The following is a 20372-nucleotide window of genomic DNA, read 5'->3' as shown; positions in this document are numbered from 1 at the left end:
CATTGCTCAAGCTCTTTTCCTATTGGACGGGGAGATGAGTGAGTGGTGCCGGTGTGGAGCACCTGGTAGTCAGTCATCGCCCGGACTCGGTGGAGCTGCGCATCGTTACGGAGCGCACAGTAATGCGGACGAAGAAGGGCAAAAACGAGGGGAACAGTCCGTTTTTCCGCTAACGTCCCGGCGGATCGGGCCTTTGCGCGGTCGCGCAGGATGATTTAACGGGGATTACGTCTACGACACCGCACAGGGGGGAGAAAACAGGGGCAATTCACTGCCTTGGAATCAGCTCCGTGGCGGATATTTCCCCGACAAAACCGTAACCCATATTTGTATTCCCAGTTCCAAACGCGTGGAATAGTCCGCTAAAAAAAACGATGATTCCTTGAACATCGCTTTCTGTTTTTTTTTGTTGTTGTTTTTTTGTGGTCGCAAACTCGCCATGGTGGACTCCCCTACCGCGAGAAAGACTTTAGTGGTCCCAGACATCAAGCCGTCGGATGCATATGATCGTACTCGAGCAAAGATATGCGCAAGTGTCGGATGGCTGTTGGCGAAGTCCTACGGCGGTGCAGGTAGGTTCCGTCCCAACATCATTCACCCAAGTCCCGCAAAGCGAATCTCTTTTATCTGCTCGGCGGCGCGGCGCAATGTAGGGAAACTAACTACACGTTGTGTGTGTGTGTGTGTGTGTGTGTGTGTGTGTGTGTGTGTGTGTGTGTGTGTTTGTGTAGCTCAGCGATTTTTTCCCCCCCTGCACAAAGAGACGCAGATGAAAGGAGCAGCACGCACGCTACGCATGTGTGTGACTGACACATGTCATTTGTTCTCAGTGGTCACATTTCGTCGGTGCACTAGAGGAGCGGGCCTCCTCCCCGGGCCTTATCACGTTATTCCATTCCGCCGTGTTTTAACCGCCACGCTTCACGCACATATTTGGGGGTTTACTGGCTGTGTGTGTGTGTGTGTGTGTTTTTAATGCGGTTTGTATGTCGCACACGGGGCGTGGAGGAAGACTCACCGGCTTCTGGAGCCATTCGGGATCAAATAACTGTGCAAATAGCTCATTGTTCACTTAGTGAAAAGAGGTAAATACCTGAGCAATTAGTCAGCGAGTTCCTTATATTCTCCTTCGACAAAACAGCCACTAATGTAAAAAAAAAAACCCACCCACCTAAGATATGAGTTGTGTCGCGTGGATCACGCGTGTCATACGACTTCGATTTGTCTCTTTTCTAGAGACAACGAGTAGAACAGCGCCAGCTTTTGACCCTGAGGTGATAAGAAGTCTCTTTTTTTCTAAAAGCACTATCTGGTACAGATTAGCTCCCCCAAAGAAAACACACAAATATGTATGCTGCTTTCATTTGGAGCACACACACAGAAGTCTAATAATTGTCTTGGACTGTTTTTCCCCTTAAGTACTAAAATGACAGGAGACATGAGGTAACCACACATTGTTGTTCCTGGGATGTGCATGTAGAAAAAAACCCTGCAACCATCTCTGCTAGAGGGATGTGTGAGGTTTAGACTTCTTTTACCTTAACGACATGATTTACACAATCCCAGGCCGGTCCAGTTTCCAGGACTACCACACTGCTGTGTTTAGCAACTAAGCCCCGCCCCCTGGTCAACGTCACGCTCTGTGCTGAGATGCAAGAACCCGAGGAGCATTTCTGCAAAGTCAAGGTGACATCTTCTACTCCCCGAAAACTCCGCTGGGTAGAAAAGAACGGATAGCACAGCAGGAGCCAGATGGGGGGTGGGGGGAGGGTCATCTGGTCCTCAGCTCTTCCAGGTCAATTCACCCCAATGATAACAATAGGCAGCGTTTTTAATCTGAGTCTTTATGATACAAGATGCAGTTTCACGTGCACGGAACACAGTCTGTATCTCATATCTTTATTTAGATATAGAGGAATACAAAGGTGAAACAGTAGTTTTTAATGAGAACTTGTAAGCGCTGAATTATGTAAAAACCTAAATAAAATAAAATAAAATAAAATGATATCTAGGGTTTATATAGGTTGCCCTACAATGAATCCATGTGCAATCACGATAATCTAAAAGCTGCTTATAGGCTTGGACTGAGATGCCTGCGCTAGCATGAACCCAACCAAATTTAGAGGATTTTATACATTTTACGACTTGCGTTGTAGATATTTGGCTGCTCACTAGCTGACCATGAGACAGACAATGATCTTCTGTCATAACGTGACAAAAGTATTTATATATAATTTTTTCCATCAAGGTGAATGGAAGGTTGGGCAAGGTTAAAATTCCTGATCTGCTCTTGTTGTTGTAACAGATGACTCATTTAAGGGGGAATTAAACTACTTTGTAACTTTGGAATGCGACCAGGAACCCGTTATTCTGTGTGTAGGCGTGTCAGAGGCTAATTCTCACATGTTTCTGCCAATTCATCTTTCCGCCTGGCAATGCTTTTTAATGAATCCGTTAAATTTAATTATCACGGCTCTCCGCTCAGGTGTTTTTGGTCGTTGGGCTCTGTCATCCTCTCCTAATCTTTTATTTTGCAAGTGGCAGGGAAACCAGACCGCTTTATACCTGCGTGTTTCAAAACGTGCTTATTTCACCTGATAACTCCACCTAGCTACAAAGCCGCTCGGATCGCACTGAAAGCCTGCAGGAATTCTACTCGCCCTCTTCTTGTAACTACGGTGAGTCAACAAGGGACAAGGACCTGAGGAGGATGTTTCCTTGCTTTTAGTGTTGACTCAAGATGTAGGAAATCCTATTGGTTCACTATATGACACTCTTCAAGACTGCTTGATGGAGTTGGAGGATTGACGTGTGTTCTCAAGATAATGTCATAATTAACTGAAAGAGGAGTTGTTTACCACAACAAATCTACAAAGATTTGGTTGGTAGTTGGTGTCTAACTTGAGGACACAGATGCATCCTGCACACTTTGTTCCTCTGTCATCCTACGTAGTCCTGTTAGTCCCTCAAGCACCCATAATGTAATCACAATCTCCGTCTAAACGATGTGCGTCTCTGGGCCTTGGTCCTCAAATGCAATTTCCAGTGACTGTTTCTAATGATCAGACTAGAGTGCTCGCAGGGAGGATGTCGTGCAGGATACGCAGGGCTGCTGGGGGAAGTCCTATTCTCAACAAGCTGACCTGTGTATGCACAGGGAGCCAGGAGACGCTTCATGTGTACTGCTGGAGGTGCGCTTCTTTCAAGTTAATTTCAGCGATTGACCAATATGATTAAATGGAGCTGTTTTGAATTTGAATCTTTAGGATATTCCTTCCATCCAGAAGATGAAAAATACCTCATCCCTTCCAGTCTTGTCCAAGATGTCTAAGCTGTATGCTTTATTTTAGGCATTGCCGCTCCACTCCTAACATGGCCCCTCTCGCTGCTTCCTTGATTTTGGGACCCTTTCCGCCACGTGGTGCGAGTTTGTTTGTTTGTTTGTCTATAGCTCAGTCCTCCTCGTAGGATTTCGAAGTCAACCGTAACGGTCATGTCAAAACACTTAACGCTGAGTGAATCAATTTTATGAAGAGTTCTGCGGAAGTGGCAACGCAAGAAACAAAATAGTCACAAAATGGGATTCTTGATAGGGGAGGAATGTGTGCGTGCACTAATGCCTAAAACAAGATGGGGGGTGGGGGGGGTTGTGTATGGCTGATCTTAAACATCCTGTCTGTACGCTTACCTTCCACACTTCTGCATATCTGAGCTCTTATGAATAATTTAATGCGTGGTACTTTTCCTGAATGCCCCTTTAAGCAGCCTGATGGGTTAGATGGTCGAATCCAGCAGGTTTTGAAACTAATAGAGGGGGGGGGGGGGGCTACTTAATGTTTACTGAAACTGCAAGCACCTCCTTACAATCCGATGCTGATTGTTTTCCGCTTTGATGTAAAATGATAAGGGATGTGGGACGGGGTCTCGTCTAACCTTTTACCCAATGAGCTGTGGCTGACTGCCACTAACCTTCTGTGCAGATATGTTCGCTCTGTGACGTGACGTGACCAGCACGCTTCTCAGTCGGTCGATGAAGCGGAAGAGCACACGGCTCCTGTTATCAGCAGGCGATCAGGCAGCACCGGCCGACCTGTTCCAGCCACGATGGGCCTGTGTGCATTTTAATGGCTTGTGTTTGACAGTTTTACACACCTCTTCATCGCTGAACTGGTGCTGTTGTCTTACCGGTTGGTTTTGTTATTGTGGTGATGATAAACAATGTGGGGCTGCTGTAGAGAAATTCTCGGAAAACGGCCTCTCGAAGTGCTCGGCTACATTAAATGTTCTCAGTCTGCTCCCTTAAAGCGTCACTTTATGATGATGTAGCAACATGTTGTTAAACTTTGCCTTCTTGCTTCCAACAGACGATAAGCACGGACCCCGTGGTCCGTGAAAGTGACAGGCTTTTGGCTCCTGTTTGTTTACCCACAGTCATACACGCTTGTGTTTTTAATCAAACTATTTCCCTGGACGTCTGTTTGTCGACATTATGAAGGCATCACAGAACCTATGGCCTTGGCTGGATAGGGCTTGTGGCTGCCAGCGGGCCATTCTTTGTATTACCTTCTGTTTGTAGCAGTTATTTAACATAACTCTTATGTTTTCTTATGGTTTTCTATGTCCAGTTTTGGGGAAATTGTCTATTTAACCTCGTGTGTGTGTGTGTGTGTGTGACACTAGGTCTTTGTTCTTAGCTGGACTGTCTCATAGGGAAATCATGCTCGTATCGATCTTTCTCGTCTCACTAAGTTGTGGCATTTGCATCCTGCTTTGCCTTCTGGAAAGTTTTTTTTTTTTTTCTTCTATACGTCATCGTTGGAAGGTGAAAGGTGTGCATTGCAGTGGGCGTGTCGGCGTTCAGCGATCAAGGTAAAGCGGGTATTGTTCTGCTGGAATCCAGGAGCTTTATTTACAATAAAATGGACCAGGTGGCATAAACATGGACAGATATAGTCATCGGTGTTTTGTTGCTGGAGGATTCAATACATCACTTTATAATGACACAACAACATGGTGCCACCTCCCTGGGAACCACCCCTTTGTTTTCTCAAAGACGCATTCGAAGGCGCATACGTTTCTATTTTCAGACAGGCAGCGTGTCGACTTTTTTTACATCAAGGCTTTTAACACTTATTCCAGCGTGTTTGCACAGACTGTTGAGTGTGCTTCTCTGGATTTACAGAAACCTGTTTCCCAGAGGGTGTGACCAGTGTAATGTTTTTACACCTGTTATCTTCAGAAAGACCAGTTTGAACAGATACTTTAAACATCTGCAGTTAGTTGCTAATAGTGAGTGCTACATTTTATTTAACTTTCATTTTCCTTCAGTTGAGGCAGCATTTGAGTTTACGCATTTAGGGTTAGTTTGTTAGGTTGTTTTAAAATAGTGGCAGAGCATCTTGTAATCTGCAGATGTCAACCTCTGAGCTCATCACTCCCCACTGACCTTGATGCTTACGCTGCTCGACTCACTCGTATGATTACAGCTCAAGGGTATTTTGTCTTAAGCGCCCCGGAAAACATGGCAGAAAGCAGGTTTCCATGTAATGAAAAACAGAACATGCTCAAGACTAATTCAAGACATCTCCCCCAACATATGTTTTATTTTGCAAGTTCTATTCAATCTCCACTGCGACTCTTATCTTGTGTGTGTTTTTGTTTTCCCTCCCGGTAGAGAGTGTCCCCCCCGAGCTCCGTGACCCCTTCTACTGTGACCAGTATGAGCAGGAGCACCTTAAACCGCCGGTCACGCGCCTCCTGCAGTCCTCGGAGCTCTACTGCCGGACGTACGGGCTGCTACTGGGAGGCGGCGGCGGCGGCGAGGCACAGCCCAAAGACAACGGCGCCCTGCTGCAGCTCCTCGCTGAGAGGGGCGTAGTCCCCAAAGACCAAGGCAAAGCGGCGACCGATGCAGACCTCCGACACAAACCCATCAAAATGGTAACGCTAGCAAAGCTGCTCCGGTCTGGCCTGCAATGTTGTCAAAGAAATGTTCCATTTGTCTATCGCCCTGAGCAGCGAATGTGTCCCCCTGTGGAACCGGATGCTCTGCTATCCAGGAGTCTGCAGGGGGGATCGAGCGTGCTTGGTTGTTGATATAGTTGCCTGTTTATGCTTTTGATTCTATGGATTAGAGGACATCAAAAAAGACCCCACTCATGCAATCCTGCCCCCCCCCCCGATGATCCCAGAGGATGAGTGGATCCAGCTGCCAAGACAAGGGGCAGTCATGATACAAGGGAGGACTCCTTTAATTTCAGCATGTGAAAAGGAGGGGAGGGGGGTTCTCTGGCTTCAATAGACTACCCAGGTCCAGACAATGGCTGCATCATTCTCAGGAAATTCAAGAATCTGACTTGAGAGAGTACTCTGTACTCGCCCAGTGAGTCAAAGCCAGAGAAACTGGTTGGTCCTCTTTGCCTGTGACAATGGATCTCACTCTCACTCCCTTGTTTCTCTTTCTGACGCACTCCCAAAATATAGCACTGAATCCTCCTCCTGGAAAACTACGAGATAATGACGTGTATTTTCAAACTTGGGCTCTTCCCGGTCTGAAGGAGGAGGAAGGCTTTTTTGTTTGTTAGAACATATAATCTTTTTTCGCTCTAGCTAACGCAACAATGACTCATCGTAACTCAATTTGGAAGTGTTGATACGAAGCCTCCTCTTTATGCAGATTATTACCCTCCTCAGAACGTGTACAGGCTGCTGTCTTCCCTTAAAGCTACGCAGGGAGTCTGTTGTTGTTTTCAGGAGGAAGCTGTTTGCTCCACCTCTGCTGTAGCAGGTGCGGCTCTGCCGACGATGATTAGCTTAATTGTACGCTGGGAAACGTGTGCGTGTGTTTGGGACGTTTTCTAAACTAAATAACATAGAAATTGTGTGACCATTAACAATAAAGGATTGGTGATACGAGCACTTAGTTAATGCAATATTGTGTTACTGCTTCATCTAGTATAACAAAATGAAAGTAAAAACTCACGAATGTGTACTTTGGAACCACACGCAGTGTTTGTTTTGTACAGATAACGACACGGCAGAATCTGTTAAGGACAGAGTGGAGAAGATTTGAGCTTTATATATCTTTCTTACCCCTTTTTTTTCGCCTTATCGTGTACCTGATTCTAAGAAGTCCTTCTCTAACAATGTAGTCTCAATGTCTGTTTAAATTGTTGCTTGCTTGGCCTTGGGTTCCTCTGTGAGCCTGTGTGTCGCCTGCTGGCTCAGTAACTGCAGTGTGGCCGGCCAGGAAAGTGGGTCACGCTGCTGCAGCATTAGAAGGATGCAGCACCAATGTGGGTCTTGGCCAGCAAACGGTTTTTGAACAGCAGCAATCTGCTGCAACGCTGCTGTGTATTCCATCCTTCAAACATCCGCGTCAAACCAAAGGAGAAGATGTATTGCAGGGGTGGGAAAAAGTATACAGAGTCCCGTTTGTCACTGACAAGTCGACGCTGCTGCCAGTTAATCTGCCAATGCCTTAAACTGTTGATGACATTTCACTTTGTTACTGATTCCTCACACATTATTTGTGGTTCATGGAGTGATCGAGATGCTGGAACTGGCTTCAGTTGCTGGACCAGTATTCGTGCAGAGCAGCGATGACCCTCTAAAGTACACGTTCTGTGGTCTGATCAATGAATGACAAAAAGAGACGTGTCAAGCTGCAGACTTCTGCTGCACAATGAGGCGTTTGCGGTTTTTATCCCTGCTGGTCCTTGGAATTCCGTGTTAAATAGTTAGATTAGAACAAATTGCGAAGGAAATGGTGTCAAGCATGTGATCTGGAACGAGGGAGGGGGCGGCACCATTTTCCTCTGAATTATAGGTAATTTGAAGAATGAGGTTACATCTAAAATTAATTTGACAAAATAAGCTCAAACCAAGTCTAAATAGATTTACTTCTTTTTTGTATGCTATTGTTACCCATATATCTCTAGAATTTGAATTTTAGCTATAAACATGAAGGTCTAAAAGTAACAGTATAACATTTATAGGTTAATGTGAAGCATCTTATGATGTATGCCATTCTGGGTTTATTACGTGGTGATTTCTAAAGGCACGCCGGACATTAAAAAAAAGGTACCGGCAATAATAGCAATGTTATATACCATTGACGTTATCTTGTTATAGTTTCCACAAAACCCCAGAAAAGTTATACTTAACTAAATCTATATACTTATATTTTCTTAATTCAATTCAAAAGTTTTGATGCATCCTGTAAATGTAGTAAATGGCACTTCCCCTGCAACCTAAACAAGGCGCTGAGTCTTTACAGCCTGGGCCTGTGATAAACGTGGCGCTTGGAAGATGGCACATTCTTGGGGCTAAACAGAGGAACCTAGCTGCTTAGCCTTCATCCCCTACTTGCTGTGTGTGTTTGTGCGTGTGTGTGTGTGTAGTACTGGTAACTGTCCTTCTGGTGGTGGCCCAGATTAGAGATAATCTCCCATGCAGACTGAACGTCATCATCCACGACTGGCTGACACGCCAGAGATGACCACCGCTGCACCTACAATGTCCCACAACATCAAACGGATTTGTTACAATTATTCTTTGTGTAGACACTGGAACATAATCCTCATTATCCATTATGTTTAGCGATGGGGTTAAGTATTTCTCCCAAAATCACAATCACTCGCTAACCCTCTTCGCAGTCCCTTGTTGGTTTCAGAAAGGCGGTGACACTTTGCCTTAAATAATACTGCTGTGTTGGCAGGTTTCTGGTCAAATGAGCATCAGACAGGAGCTTAGTTGTAAATAGAAGTGGCTTTCTATCATTTTACACCATTTGCTCTGCTTTGGGCCTTCAATGATCAGAAGCTAATGGTAGCAATTAAATGTATCTACTGTTAAACATGCTTTGGGGGGGCGCGCGCGCGCTATATTCCAGACTGGTTGTTCTTGCTTAACGTGTGTGTGTGTGTGTGTGTGTGTGTGTGCGTGTGTGTGTGTGCGCGTGTGTGTGTGCGTGTGTGTGTGTGTGCGCGTGTGTGCGCGTGCGTGCTGTGAGATAACTTCTTGTCTGAGATCCCCTGCGGGGGCCCAGACCCGGCTGATCCTCCGCCCGTTTGTCTCGCCCTTGGTCGGCAGTCAGGGAGGGGGGGGTGGTTGGGGTTAAGTCATATTTCAGACATAATCAGATTTTTCCCCCCATCATAATCTCGTTTAATGATCCGTGCAATGCCTTTCCCTTGTTTGTACCACCGGTTGGTTTGTTGACACGATTATTCAAGCTCATTTTCCCCATGGCGCCGCTAAAGATGTTACGCTTCTGGGTTTTATTGAAGGGGGGGTGTATAACTTTTTTTTTCTCCCTCTGCTGCGTTGTTCGGGTGGATTTTTCAGAGCAGAGGGCCGGTGCTCAGCCAGGGGCACCGAGCAGAGCGTCGGTCAGGCTTGTGTTGAGATGCATTGTGGGTCAGCTGGTTGGTTGCTATGGCGATCTGGCAGTCTCCATGCAGGGTGTTCATGAGTTGCTCCTCTCTCCCCGCTCATTAGGGAGACTTGTGATTTAGCTTAGCGAGCTCTCCTGGGTCTGCAGCGAGAAATCCACTAGCTCCCCCTCCTCCTTCCCGTTTCATTCTGCACCTTATGTCACCACTCGCCCTCTACTCTGAAAAACGGTATGAGAACAGGGTGGCCGGCTAGGTTTGTCTGTCTTTCTTTCTTCATTCTCATCAATTCCCCCTCACTGTCATCCTGTCTCCCTTCACACTTTTTCCTACGACACTTTGTGGCCAGATGTCAAAATATGAGACTACATTAAAATACAGCGACTGGCCCAATTCTTTTGTTCTCACTGCCTCCTTTTTTAGAGAGGAAATAATGTTGGGTTTTGATTGACTTAATTTATAGGTTGTATAATTGTGTTGTAGTTGGCTTGAACTGAAATGTATTATATTAAGAAGTGTAATCTAATGTTTTGCCCATTGGACAAACAAAAACTCTTGTAAAAAGTTGAGTTAGCAACTCTTATCTCTTATCAATATTGCAATTTGGAAAAAAGAACATGCATTTTCTTCTGTTTGCATCAGAAAAAAAGTGAAACTGTAAATTTGTGAGTAATATGATGATCAAAATCAATGGAAGTTGATTGTGTTATCTTGTATGTGCCACTCCCTACTGTGTTTAGTGATCTATGTGAGCAAGCTGTCAGCTCTGAGTAGCCTCAGTTGCGATAGCAGACAGTTTGTCGTCCCCCTTCTGAACTGCAGACATTTCCTCTGAGCAGCAGCCCAAATTGTGGCAACTCATTTGGGCGGGCAGGCCAGCAGTGACTGACTGCAGCACGTCCAGAGAGTTTGGGCCAATGCTGTCTGACAAGCCTTTGCTGGCATAGCCCAGCCTGCCGCAGCACTGGGTCTGCCCCGGTCAGCACTTCATATCAGGGTTCAGTAGGCAGACGTGGGCTCATGCACGCAAAGCCGGACTGCCACTAGCCCCTATCTGGGGCAACATAAGAGGCTAACGGAAGAATGTCTGGCCTCTAAAGTGGAATTTGTAAGTAGTAAAAAGGGACCAGGCACTGATTTGCACAGATTAGGCTCAAAACTGAATGTGGGAGATTGAAGGAGTGGCCCCATGACAGGAATGTGTTGTTTTCGACCGGCCCGGCCTCTCGTTGACCAGAATTGCACATCGTAACAAGGTGCAATTAGCCAATGGACAAAAATAGAAAGATCATGATTTTAAATGATCTTTCTATTTACGGAGTTGTAATGGAAGAAGCTGTAGTCCTGGCTGAACCCTGGTCCTGTTGAGGCCTCTAAAATAGGAAAAGTTTATTTACCAGCTACAGTGATTATTTTGATAATTTCAAAACACAAAAAGGGATAACTGGAAAAATTAAATGAGGTAGTCGATTGGGCATAAACCTCCTCTATAAACTAAAAGTACTTAAAATAGTTCTAATTGTTTACAACAGTCCGGAGTTCAGACATGTATAGTTGATCCGGGGCACAAAGCCAGCCCGACGTCTAATGAGGTAACAGGTTTATAGCATTAAGGAGCTCTAACTAACTGAGCTGACAACATTGATGGTTCATTTTAAAGGGCTCTGGTCATTTGAAAGGGCTCCTTTAATGTTCTCAGACTTATAGAAATACTTATCAACATGAAATATAGTCAATGATATTACTATAGTTTGAATTGTTGTATTTACTTATTTAGATTTTATATCCATGATGTTGTTTTGACAAACCGATCCATGAGCCAAAATAAAAAAAAGCCATGGAAGGCCGGCCTTCTACAGAGAATTTATTGTTGTGCTTCCTGCTTATTGGAACACCTAATTCTGTATTCAGTGGCAGATGAGTCATACAGCCATATTTCAGAGTGTCACGCACTGAAAGGCAAATAAAGGTGAGACGGCTGAGGAATGACCGTCCTAGGATACTCCTGTCATTATAGTACGGCTCCATTGCTTATTTAACTGCTTAATGATTGTTCAAACATGGGTCCAAGGTCCAGCCACAACTACTGAGGTGTGTGTGCTTGCTTGCTGAAAAAAAATTCTGACGACGCAATTGGCTTCTGGTGACCTCTGGAGGATGCTGCTGGTAAATAATGAACGTGCCATATCAGCAGTGAGTGGGGAGCAGCGCCCTGTTAGGGCAGTAAAAGTGTCAGTAACCAGCATCATTGTGCTAGCTGTCGTTATTTACGCTGTCTTTTCCCTTCTCCCATGTGATTGGTGCAGAGTTCTCACCTGGCAATGATGGATGCCTTGATGGCGATGGGAGCTATGGAGACGGTGGCTGTGGTAAAGAGGCGTGGTTCTGCCGAGCTACCGGGTGGAGCCTCGAAGTGGGAGGATGCTCTGCTTCATTGGGTTAACGAGGTATGTGAACAAGATGAAAAGGAATAATGCTTTCCTCAGGCACCCATCTTTATTGTGTCCGTTCAGAAATGCATCTCAAGACCTCTACTGTAGATGATCCAGTGTCTGTTTAGCTACTGAAATAAGCATGCCGTAAATCTGTAAACCCACTGTGTATGTTGCTACTGTGCTAATGCACATTATCCTTTAAATCTGTAATATGTGTGTGTTAACCATTGCGTTATCATGTAACGCTCCCAGTTAAACCAGAAGTTGAGAGAACGCACTGAAGGAGCCCAGAATGACGCGTCTCAGGCAATTACGGAGCCCGAACCCGTTCAACCCTCTGTGAGTAATGCGTTACACATTCGCTGTATGTCTTTGTCTTGTCATACGTCTTTTATTACCAGACACGCATGATAATCTTCTGAGGATTACGCACTCAGTGCTACAGAAAGGCACCCAAAATTCTGTGGATTAAACGCCCTGTGTTGGTCCTGTTCATTTGAATGCTACCTGCACAGCCACAATAGGTTGACACAATAAAACTAAGTGTGGCGTCATTGCTTTGTCAACAAGGTTGTCTTGTCATTACAAGAAAGTACGGCCATCACAACCCTTTCTCTAGTTTATCTCGTTTTTCGGCTCCAGGCTTAATACCTCTCCTTGTGCTCCTGTTTTCCATTTCCTTGTCTTTTTCTCTTTCCTGTCCCTCCTCCGCTTTTGACAGTGCCCTACTCGCTGGTACTGGAAACTTGTTCCTGTAAGTTCCTTCCTTTCCTCTGCTCCTTCCCCTTGTCCCTCCATCTCTCCAGTGTCTTCATCAAAGTTTATGAGCAAATATCTGATGGTCAGGTGTGTTTTCTTTTTTTTTTTTTTTTTTTCCCTTGTCTCCATATGCTGGTGTGAAAACACTTGTATGACTCAAAACTGCATTAAAGTGCACGTTGCTTATGTCAGTAAGGCAGGGCACTGGTTGTTGACACACGAGTAGTGCATGAATCACATTGGTACTCCAGCAGGCCATGAAACCGGTTTAGCTGGTCCTCTGTGCAACAGAGGTGTGTGTCATGGTGTGTGTGTGTGCATGTCTACGGAGACGAGCTTCTAGTCAGCTGCTGCCTGCAGAAAGTGAACCGTTTTCATTCTATCTCTGCTCCAGAGATACTTGGTTGTGTTCAACAGTGTTTGCAAAAGCCTGACATCAATGATGTGATTTTGACATGGAATTTTATGTCAAATATTTCACGGGTAAACATTAATAATTATGGTCACACTGCAGTATTTGATTAACTTCTGTGTGTATTTGTTTTATTTCAGCTCCGCTACAGGAAGGATAAAACGCAGTCCAAACAAAAGCCCATCTTTCCAACGGTGGATGAAGTGAAAGACCTGTCCACTGGTTGTGCTGTTGCTGCAGTCATACATTACTATTGCCCCGGCCTGCTAAGACTTGAAGGTACCAACAAACATCATAACCCTGAACAGCTTTGCAGTACTTCATATTTTCAAGTGTGTTCAAGACTATTTTTCTCTCTGTAAGATGTTTGCATGAAAGAGTCCATGTCCGTGGCGGACAGCCTGTACAACCTGCACTTCATCCATGAATTTTGTGACAGCTGTCTGAAGAGTTGCTGTCACTTGTCGCTGGAGGACATGCTATACACGCCACAGGAGCTTCAGGTAATCAAACTCCTGATCATTAATTGTCTGATTGAAATGTTAACGAATATATTCTGAATGCCTGATTTATTCTGTGATTTATTTAGGTCAATTTGCTGAGCTTCTTAGCAGAACTGCTTAGCTGGTTTGAGGTACGAAGGCCAGAATTTGTTCAACCAATAGACAAATTGGGTAAGTGTAAATGTTGCAGTCCTTGGTCTTATTGTATAATCCTATGATTTAAGATTATCGCAATGAGTCTTATTGTGTAATTTATTATTATTTTTTTTCAAAGATGGATCCACACCAGTATCACAAAGTAGCTTGAGTGGCAGCAGGTACGGCAGCTGTCTGAATAGGATTTTGCTTTGTAGTAGTCTGGCATATTCTTTGGATGGTACATTAGTTTGAACTAAAAGATTGTTTCTCGGCCCCACAGAACCTCCCCTTCTATCTTCAAGAAGCCTTTCCTCCCCATCTCCTCTCCTGCGCCAGGTAAGATTAAGACAGTCTCCGGTCATCATTGTGTCGCCAAAAGACGCACTACAGTGTTTTCTATGTTCTCTACCATTTTACAATCTAGTTCACCGATTTCCCTCATTCTTTTGTTTGTGGTTTAGATTTTGTATGTTTTTGTAATATTTTTTTATTGGTGAATTGCTTTATTCATGCATCTGTGTTGTGAGCATGCCTTTACGTGTCTGTGTGTCCCCCCCCCCATTGTACTCAGGATCTTTGACTCAGTCTACCTCAATGTCTCATATAGAAGGAGTTGGAAAGACATGGAGCAAAAAACCTCTCAGGTAGAACTCGTGTATTCATTACCACTCAAACATTGTCTTGTTGTACTTATTTTCATGGTACTTACACACGCTTATTTTTCTCTTTTAGCCGCCCCATGTCAGCGGTGTCCTTCAGCATTCCTTTTGGCCTGGACAGCGATGTGGACATTGTGATGGGCAACCCCGTGATAACCCGCTCTCTGAGCTCGGACCAACTCAACCCGGCGGGCCAAAACGTGAGCCGTGTGCCCCACACCCCTCCTGAAGACCTCAGCCGTTTGCTGAGCAAACCCCCCGGCTCCAACGGGCCACCCCGAGCTTCTTGGGCCACCCAGCCTCAGAGCGTTCCAAGGATGGCAGAGGAGAACGGCCTCGTGCCGAGTGAAACGGGAGAGCTGCCCACCATCGAGGAGGCTCTCCAAATCATCCACAGCAACAACAAGATGGAGCCTCGCTTACACCCCGATGGTGCTCCTGATGGTTTCTACCTCCACTCTCCCGATGACCCTGCTAGTTCCAGACATAACAACCCGACCCCCACCAGCTGCTCTGCCCCCACGCGCTCAGGAATGATGTACCGGCCCGCTGGAGAGTCCAGGGCCCCCGCTCGCATCAGAAACCCCTCTGAAGGTTCTCGAGACGATGACTCGGTCTTGAGAGACGGCAGCGTGGACTCTGACGCATCGGAAGACTTTCCCAAAACGCAGTCCACTCCAACCACCCCAGCGGCCGGGTCAAACTCCGCCAGGGCCCACGGCCGAGAGGCGCCCGATAGTGGCGTGAAGATGACCAGCTTTGCGGAACGCAAAAAGAAACAGATTATGGATTCACCGAAAGCCAGCGACCACGCGGCTTCTTCTCAGATGACCACGTGGGCGCAAAAGTCCGACGAGAGCCCAAGCAACAGCCCTCAGCTCAACAACGAGGTGTCGGAGCTGGGAACCCGGCTTGAAGAAAAGCGCAAGGCCATCGAAGCCCAGAAGAAACGCATTGAGGCCATTTTTGCGAAGCACCGACAAAGACTCGGGAAGAGCGCCTTCCTGCAGTTGAGGAAGGAGCAGAGTGACGGAGGAGGGGGCGAAGGGGACGGCCAGATCAGCACCGCGTCCACAGCAGATGACCTCTCCCGTGGGACACTTGAAGAAAGGCTAGCTCGAATGGAAGAGGAAGAGCGGCATGAACAGCGCCCCTCGGTGGAGGATGACGGTAATGTCAAAGTAGGACTGCAGCTCAACAAACAGGCCGGTCCCTCCAGAGAAAGGGCAGGTACGCCAGGAGAGAAGGGCTCTGGGACTCGTGGTGAGAAAGCGGCACCACTCGGGGACTATAACAACGCCGTGTCCAAGCTAACTGCAGCGCTCAGCTCTCTGCAAAGTGACATGCAGCGGCTGACCGAGCAGCAGAACCACTTGATCAAGAAGAAACCCGCAGTTTCCGGCCCTCAAACCTTCACCCAAGCCCCTTCACGCCACTCGCGGGAATCAACCCGAGACTTCAATTCAACCTCCTCCTCTCCATCCCACAGATTAATAAACCACAGCACTCCTCCTAAATCCCCCAAAGTCCATCGCAGAGCCCAATCTGTGCCCCCCAAACCCAGCCGTTCCTTGGACGTTAAGGTCCCGGCCCTCTCAAGGGTCATAACCGCGCCTCAAAACGTGGACCGCATTCCCCACCGCCGTCGCGTAGAGCATTTGCAATCCCAAAACCAGGCTTTGTCCTCGCTCTCATTTGGCGACTCGGACGACACGGATGAGCTGCGCTCATCTGGACCAACTCCCGCCACCACACCAAGACCCAGCCCCGTGCCGACACCTGCCCCTACCCCCCGTCCCGATGACACAATGTCCGAGGTGGGCTCCAATGACGATCACAGTATATTTAGTATGGACCTGGAGGCCGGGTCCCCGCATGGTTTTTTGGCAAACAAGGAAAGGATTGCAGATGGGGGCTGCAGCTCTGGTGCCCCATCAGAGTGCTCCTTCGAGAGCGACGCCACGGCGGGGATGTTGAACGGCAAACGCAGTAGCCTGATAGAGATCTCTCTGCGAGGAAACGGGGAGGAGGACAGCCAAGTGCCGGACGCTTTCTCCGATTCAATGAGTGAACTGACGGAGCCCGAGGGCAAAGGAGGTGTTGGTTTCTTTTTCAAGGTAGGCAATTATGACTGCGTCTCGATTTAAAAAAAAAAAAAAAAAATGCACTTGCAAAAAAATGCATTTTTAGGGTCAGTGGATTAAAGCTTTTTTTGATTTCCGTCCTAACGTTTAGGATGAAAAGGAGCGACCAGAAGATGAGATGGCCCAGCGACGAGCAGCTTTGCTGGAGAAACAGCAAAAGAGGGCAGAAGAGATGAAAAGACGCAAACTTGAGCAGGAAAAAGAAAAAGAATTAAAGTAAGACCCTTTTTCTTCAGCTACAATCACGACCAAATGAAGACTGCAGCATACAATGTCTTGAAATACAATCTGTCATGTTTGGGTATTACTGTAACCACATTTTTGACGCAAATGACTGAGTAGTATCTAATGATTTATTGACTATTATTTATTCAATTAAATTGTTGCCATCATTTATCTGATACACCAGTCATGTTTTTATGCCTCAAATTTGGTAAAAGCCACCACAAACAAGCAAGCCTTGTCGATATGACGGTCACATGTCTCAGACGGTGTCTTCCTGTACTTTTAGCAAGCCTCAGTGGATGATCATCGAAGGCTGGGCAAACAAGAGCGAGGACGGGGCCAAAACTCCAGGCACCCCTCCGACTGCGCGCACCCCACCTGTTGAGGGGACGCCTCAGCGCAGGGGAGACTTCACTCGCCTGGAGTACGAGAGGAGACATCAGCTGAAGATCATGGAAGACTTGGACAAGGTGCTGAGGCAGAAACCCACCACGGTCCGCGGTGTCAAGAAGCAAAGGCCCAAGGCCGTGTTCAGAGACGACTCCGTCCTCTCTCACAGCCCTATCAGGGGTTTCATGGGTAAATGTTCATGACCCACCATGTCTCCTTTTTTTGTATTCAGTCTTCCAACACCCACGCATGTATTTACTCACTCATTCGATATGGTTACTTCTTTTTCCCTCCGTGTAGGCACCAAGGTGTACTCCCGCTCAACCATGAACCTGTCCTCCATGGCCAATGACTCTGGCGGCCTGACAGTCAGGAAGTCTCCCAGGTAACCTGCGCAGCGACTATAGCTTGTACTTTCTTAATGTAAAGTACGGATTTTACATATTAAATCTGGGCAAATAAAGCATTAGTAAAATTGCACAGCCTCTGGGTTTATCACAAAACGTTTTCTTTTTTTACTTCCTCCAGCCGTTCACACTCTCCCGGCAGGCTAATGTCCCCCAAACGAGCGAGTGCTCACAACGGAGAGAAGGATTGGGAAAATGGCTCCACTATTTCCTCCCCTGCCTCAATCCCGGAATATACAGGTCAGTGACGTGTTTCGAACTGAACTTGATTATGAAAAGGAACCCATTAAGCTTTGTTTTGCTGGCTTAATAACATGAGAAAAACGCCTTGCAGGACCAAAGCTGTACAAGGAGCCTAGCTTTAAGTCCAACAAGTTCATCATCCATAATGCCATCACCCGCTGCTGCCTGGCCGGCAAGGTCAATGAACCACAGAAAAACAAGATTGTAGAGGTAAAGTCCAACAATAAAGTCAACCCTCTCTAGGCTATAAGTGACTGACTTATTACTACATTCACCATGCGTTTTCTTTTTAATTTTCTTCTTCTGTCTCCCTCAGGAGATGGACGCGAGCATGGGCAACCACTTCCTCATCCTCTTCAGAGATGCCAGCTGCCAGTTCAGAGCGGTTTACACCATGAACCCTGAAACTGAGGAGATGGTGCGGCTCACTGGTATTGGCCCACGGATTATTGCACCTGAGATGGTTGAGTCCATTTACAAGTACAGCTCCGACCGCAAGCAGTTCACCGCCATCCCGTCCAAAACAATGTCCATGAATGTCGACGCTTTCACCATCCCTGGTCACTTTTGGCAAAAGCGCCCAGGAACTCCCAAGAAGCTTGGCACCCCCAAATAATGTCAAGAGAGCTGGGTGACGATGGGTAGAGGCGTTACCGTTCAGGAAACCAGCTCCCCTTTTCCTCCGTCATAGCCAATGAGGAACTGAGCTGCTCAAAATCAGTGGACAGCATGACTGGTTGGGCTATGGGCCATCTATCGACTTGGACCCCGAGAGCAGTCCAGTTATCTCAACATGCCCAGAGAAAGGGGACAACCACTCACTCATTCAGCCAATGTAGTTAAAATAGTTTATCTCCAGAGGGCCTTTTGATTAGCTCGGCCCTCGTCTACGATTGTAAAATGTAATGCGACTAATTCTGTTGGGATAAGGAATTATCTTTCCCTTGTGCCCTGCCTCCTCATGCCTTGCCTTACCCCCGCCCCTGGAGTGATTTTTGCAACTCTTACGTAAGGAAAAAAAAAAAAAAGAAACAGCAAAGCAAGGACAGCCACACTGCCTTTGCCCACACAGTATTTTGGGCCAGAGTAGTTTCCGCCCCTCTCCATTCTGCTTGCTTTTCCTTTTGCTGCCTTTTCTTCTTTTTTTCCAGAGCTCACCCTCTTTAGTCTGGTGGCTCAGATCAGAGATCTTAGATTAAATGGCAGAAATGTCTGTTCTCACTCAGATGTAGGCCACACGCTAACCACTCATTCCATTCAGGGGTGTTTTCACTGGTTTGTCATGACCAGAAAAAGGAGGACAATGGGTGGTTCTTCTATGGGCTGGTGGTGGCGACTGTGGTTGTCATTGGACTTGCACACTTAAAAACAAACAAAAAAAACTGCCTATGCTCCCGTTGTTAGCGCACTCCATTCCAACTCTTTCAGCCGTAGACATCTGGATGTTTTTTTGATACTGTTTTGACATTTCTTTGCTGGACAAATTGCTTCAGCCTCCGGGAGCTGAAAGAAGAATGAACTTCATGTAACTTTTTCCACTTAAGTTGCTTTCTCATTTTCAAAATGTGATGAATTGGAATGTTATCTGAGCTTATCTTGAAAAATAATTACTGGAAAAATTAAGGAGGGCTTTACCATGTCTATTATTTCTTTGATACAGCTATTTGTGAAAATGATAATCAATGTTGATTTAATATATACTGAATGCTGATCCCTTAGATTTTTTTGACAATGATTTGTAAAAAGTAAGTTAACCTTTGTAAGCTCCGAATAAGCTAGCCTGATGCTTAAGCATTAGTGAGATGTATGTTTGAGAATGAGTGTAAGAGAATGAAAAAATATTGTCAAACAACTAAAAATTGCTTAAACCTTTGTGACTAGGAGTCTGTTTGCTGTTATGATTCCCTGTTTGTGTGCATACAAACAGTAGGTTTCGTGTCAAAGGATCATTCTGGGCTGTAACAGCCCTCCTCTTCTCCCGTCTCGACGCCTCATCATATATGACTTGAGTAATGTAAGACGCTATTGTAAAACACTTTGGCTTTGTGTCCACGCTGTTAGAAAAAAAATCATTGGTCCCCCAGATGCTTCTGATCAGATCAATCACATCACAAAACCTGTTGGAAATTGGGTTTCTTCTCCTCCTTTTACAGTCTTTACTGCAGCAGCTGCTGTTGTGCAGCTGTCTTTGAAATCACTCACTGCCTCCAACAAATGTGGTGTTTGAATGAGATTCAGGTGTGGGAGGAGAAATGATAAGCGCTGCATTCAGGAAATACGATTTATAAGTGAGTGTGGAGGAGTGCATATGGAATTGGTGGATGTTTGTATTTATGCGTTTGTGAAGAATAGTATGTGGTAGTTGAACACTTATTTTTTTTTCCTGTGCAATTCTCCCTTAGAAATCCCCATGTTACCCAGAGGTGTATTTATTTAGTTTGCATTAGATGGTACATTTGATGTTTAGTTTCAGGGTATTCTTCATGTCTTTTTAGGTGGTAAGTCTCTCATTCATTTCATAGAAGTTGTCATAACATTTATGTTGTTTCCTTTTTCCTCTATTATCAAACATGTGCCAGCACATTGTGTATGATCATTTCATAAGTTGACTATCCTTGGCAACTAGATGAGACAAATAAAAAGAACATTTTAAAATCATCTA

General features: G+C 45.8%; 1 protein-coding gene across 4 annotated transcripts; it reads left to right on the top strand.

The window, feature by feature from the left end:
• The first annotated feature begins 28 nt into the window (after positions 1 to 28).
• Positions 29 to 20368, top strand: camsap3 (calmodulin regulated spectrin-associated protein family, member 3). Of its 4 annotated transcripts, none has more exons than XM_040189844.2 (18): positions 29 to 572; positions 5675 to 5940; positions 11702 to 11842; positions 12083 to 12169; positions 12552 to 12584; positions 13142 to 13280; positions 13365 to 13504; positions 13591 to 13675; positions 13779 to 13821; positions 13923 to 13978; positions 14250 to 14286; positions 14375 to 16418; positions 16537 to 16661; positions 16957 to 17249; positions 17361 to 17445; positions 17589 to 17707; positions 17802 to 17920; positions 18027 to 20368. In XM_040189844.2, the coding sequence occupies exons 1-18, from the start codon at positions 440 to 442 to the stop codon at positions 18324 to 18326; spliced, it is 4245 nt and encodes a 1414-aa protein (XP_040045778.2). In that variant the 5' UTR covers positions 29 to 439; the 3' UTR covers positions 18327 to 20368. The 4 variants fall into 4 exon arrangements, with proteins under 4 accessions (XP_040045778.2, XP_040045776.2, XP_077939777.1 ...); XM_040189842.2 differs by having other exon boundaries at positions 57 to 572; positions 14214 to 14286; XM_078083651.1 differs by lacking the exon at positions 12552 to 12584 and having other exon boundaries at positions 57 to 572.
• The last annotated feature ends 4 nt before the right edge of the window (positions 20369 to 20372 follow it).

Source organism: Gasterosteus aculeatus, chromosome 11 (genome assembly GCF_964276395.1).
Source record: "Gasterosteus aculeatus chromosome 11, fGasAcu3.hap1.1, whole genome shotgun sequence".
NCBI classification, from domain to species: domain Eukaryota; kingdom Metazoa; phylum Chordata; class Actinopteri; order Perciformes; family Gasterosteidae; genus Gasterosteus; species Gasterosteus aculeatus.
The sequence above is the reverse complement of the archived record's forward strand: the minus strand, read 5'-3'. Positions and strand labels throughout refer to the sequence as shown.

Excerpts from the sequence above, each read along its gene's own strand:
- camsap3 (XM_040189842.2), top strand. The coding sequence starts at position 440 with ATGGTGGACTCCCCTACCGCGAGAAAGACTTTAGTGGTCCCAGACATC. Across the intron at positions 13,676-13,778 it reads TCAACCAATAGACAAATTGG|ATGGATCCACACCAGTATCA; the intron begins GTAAGTGTAAAT and ends TTTTTTTCAAAG. Across the intron at positions 14,287-14,374 it reads TGGAGCAAAAAACCTCTCAG|CCGCCCCATGTCAGCGGTGT; the intron begins GTAGAACTCGTG and ends TTTCTCTTTTAG.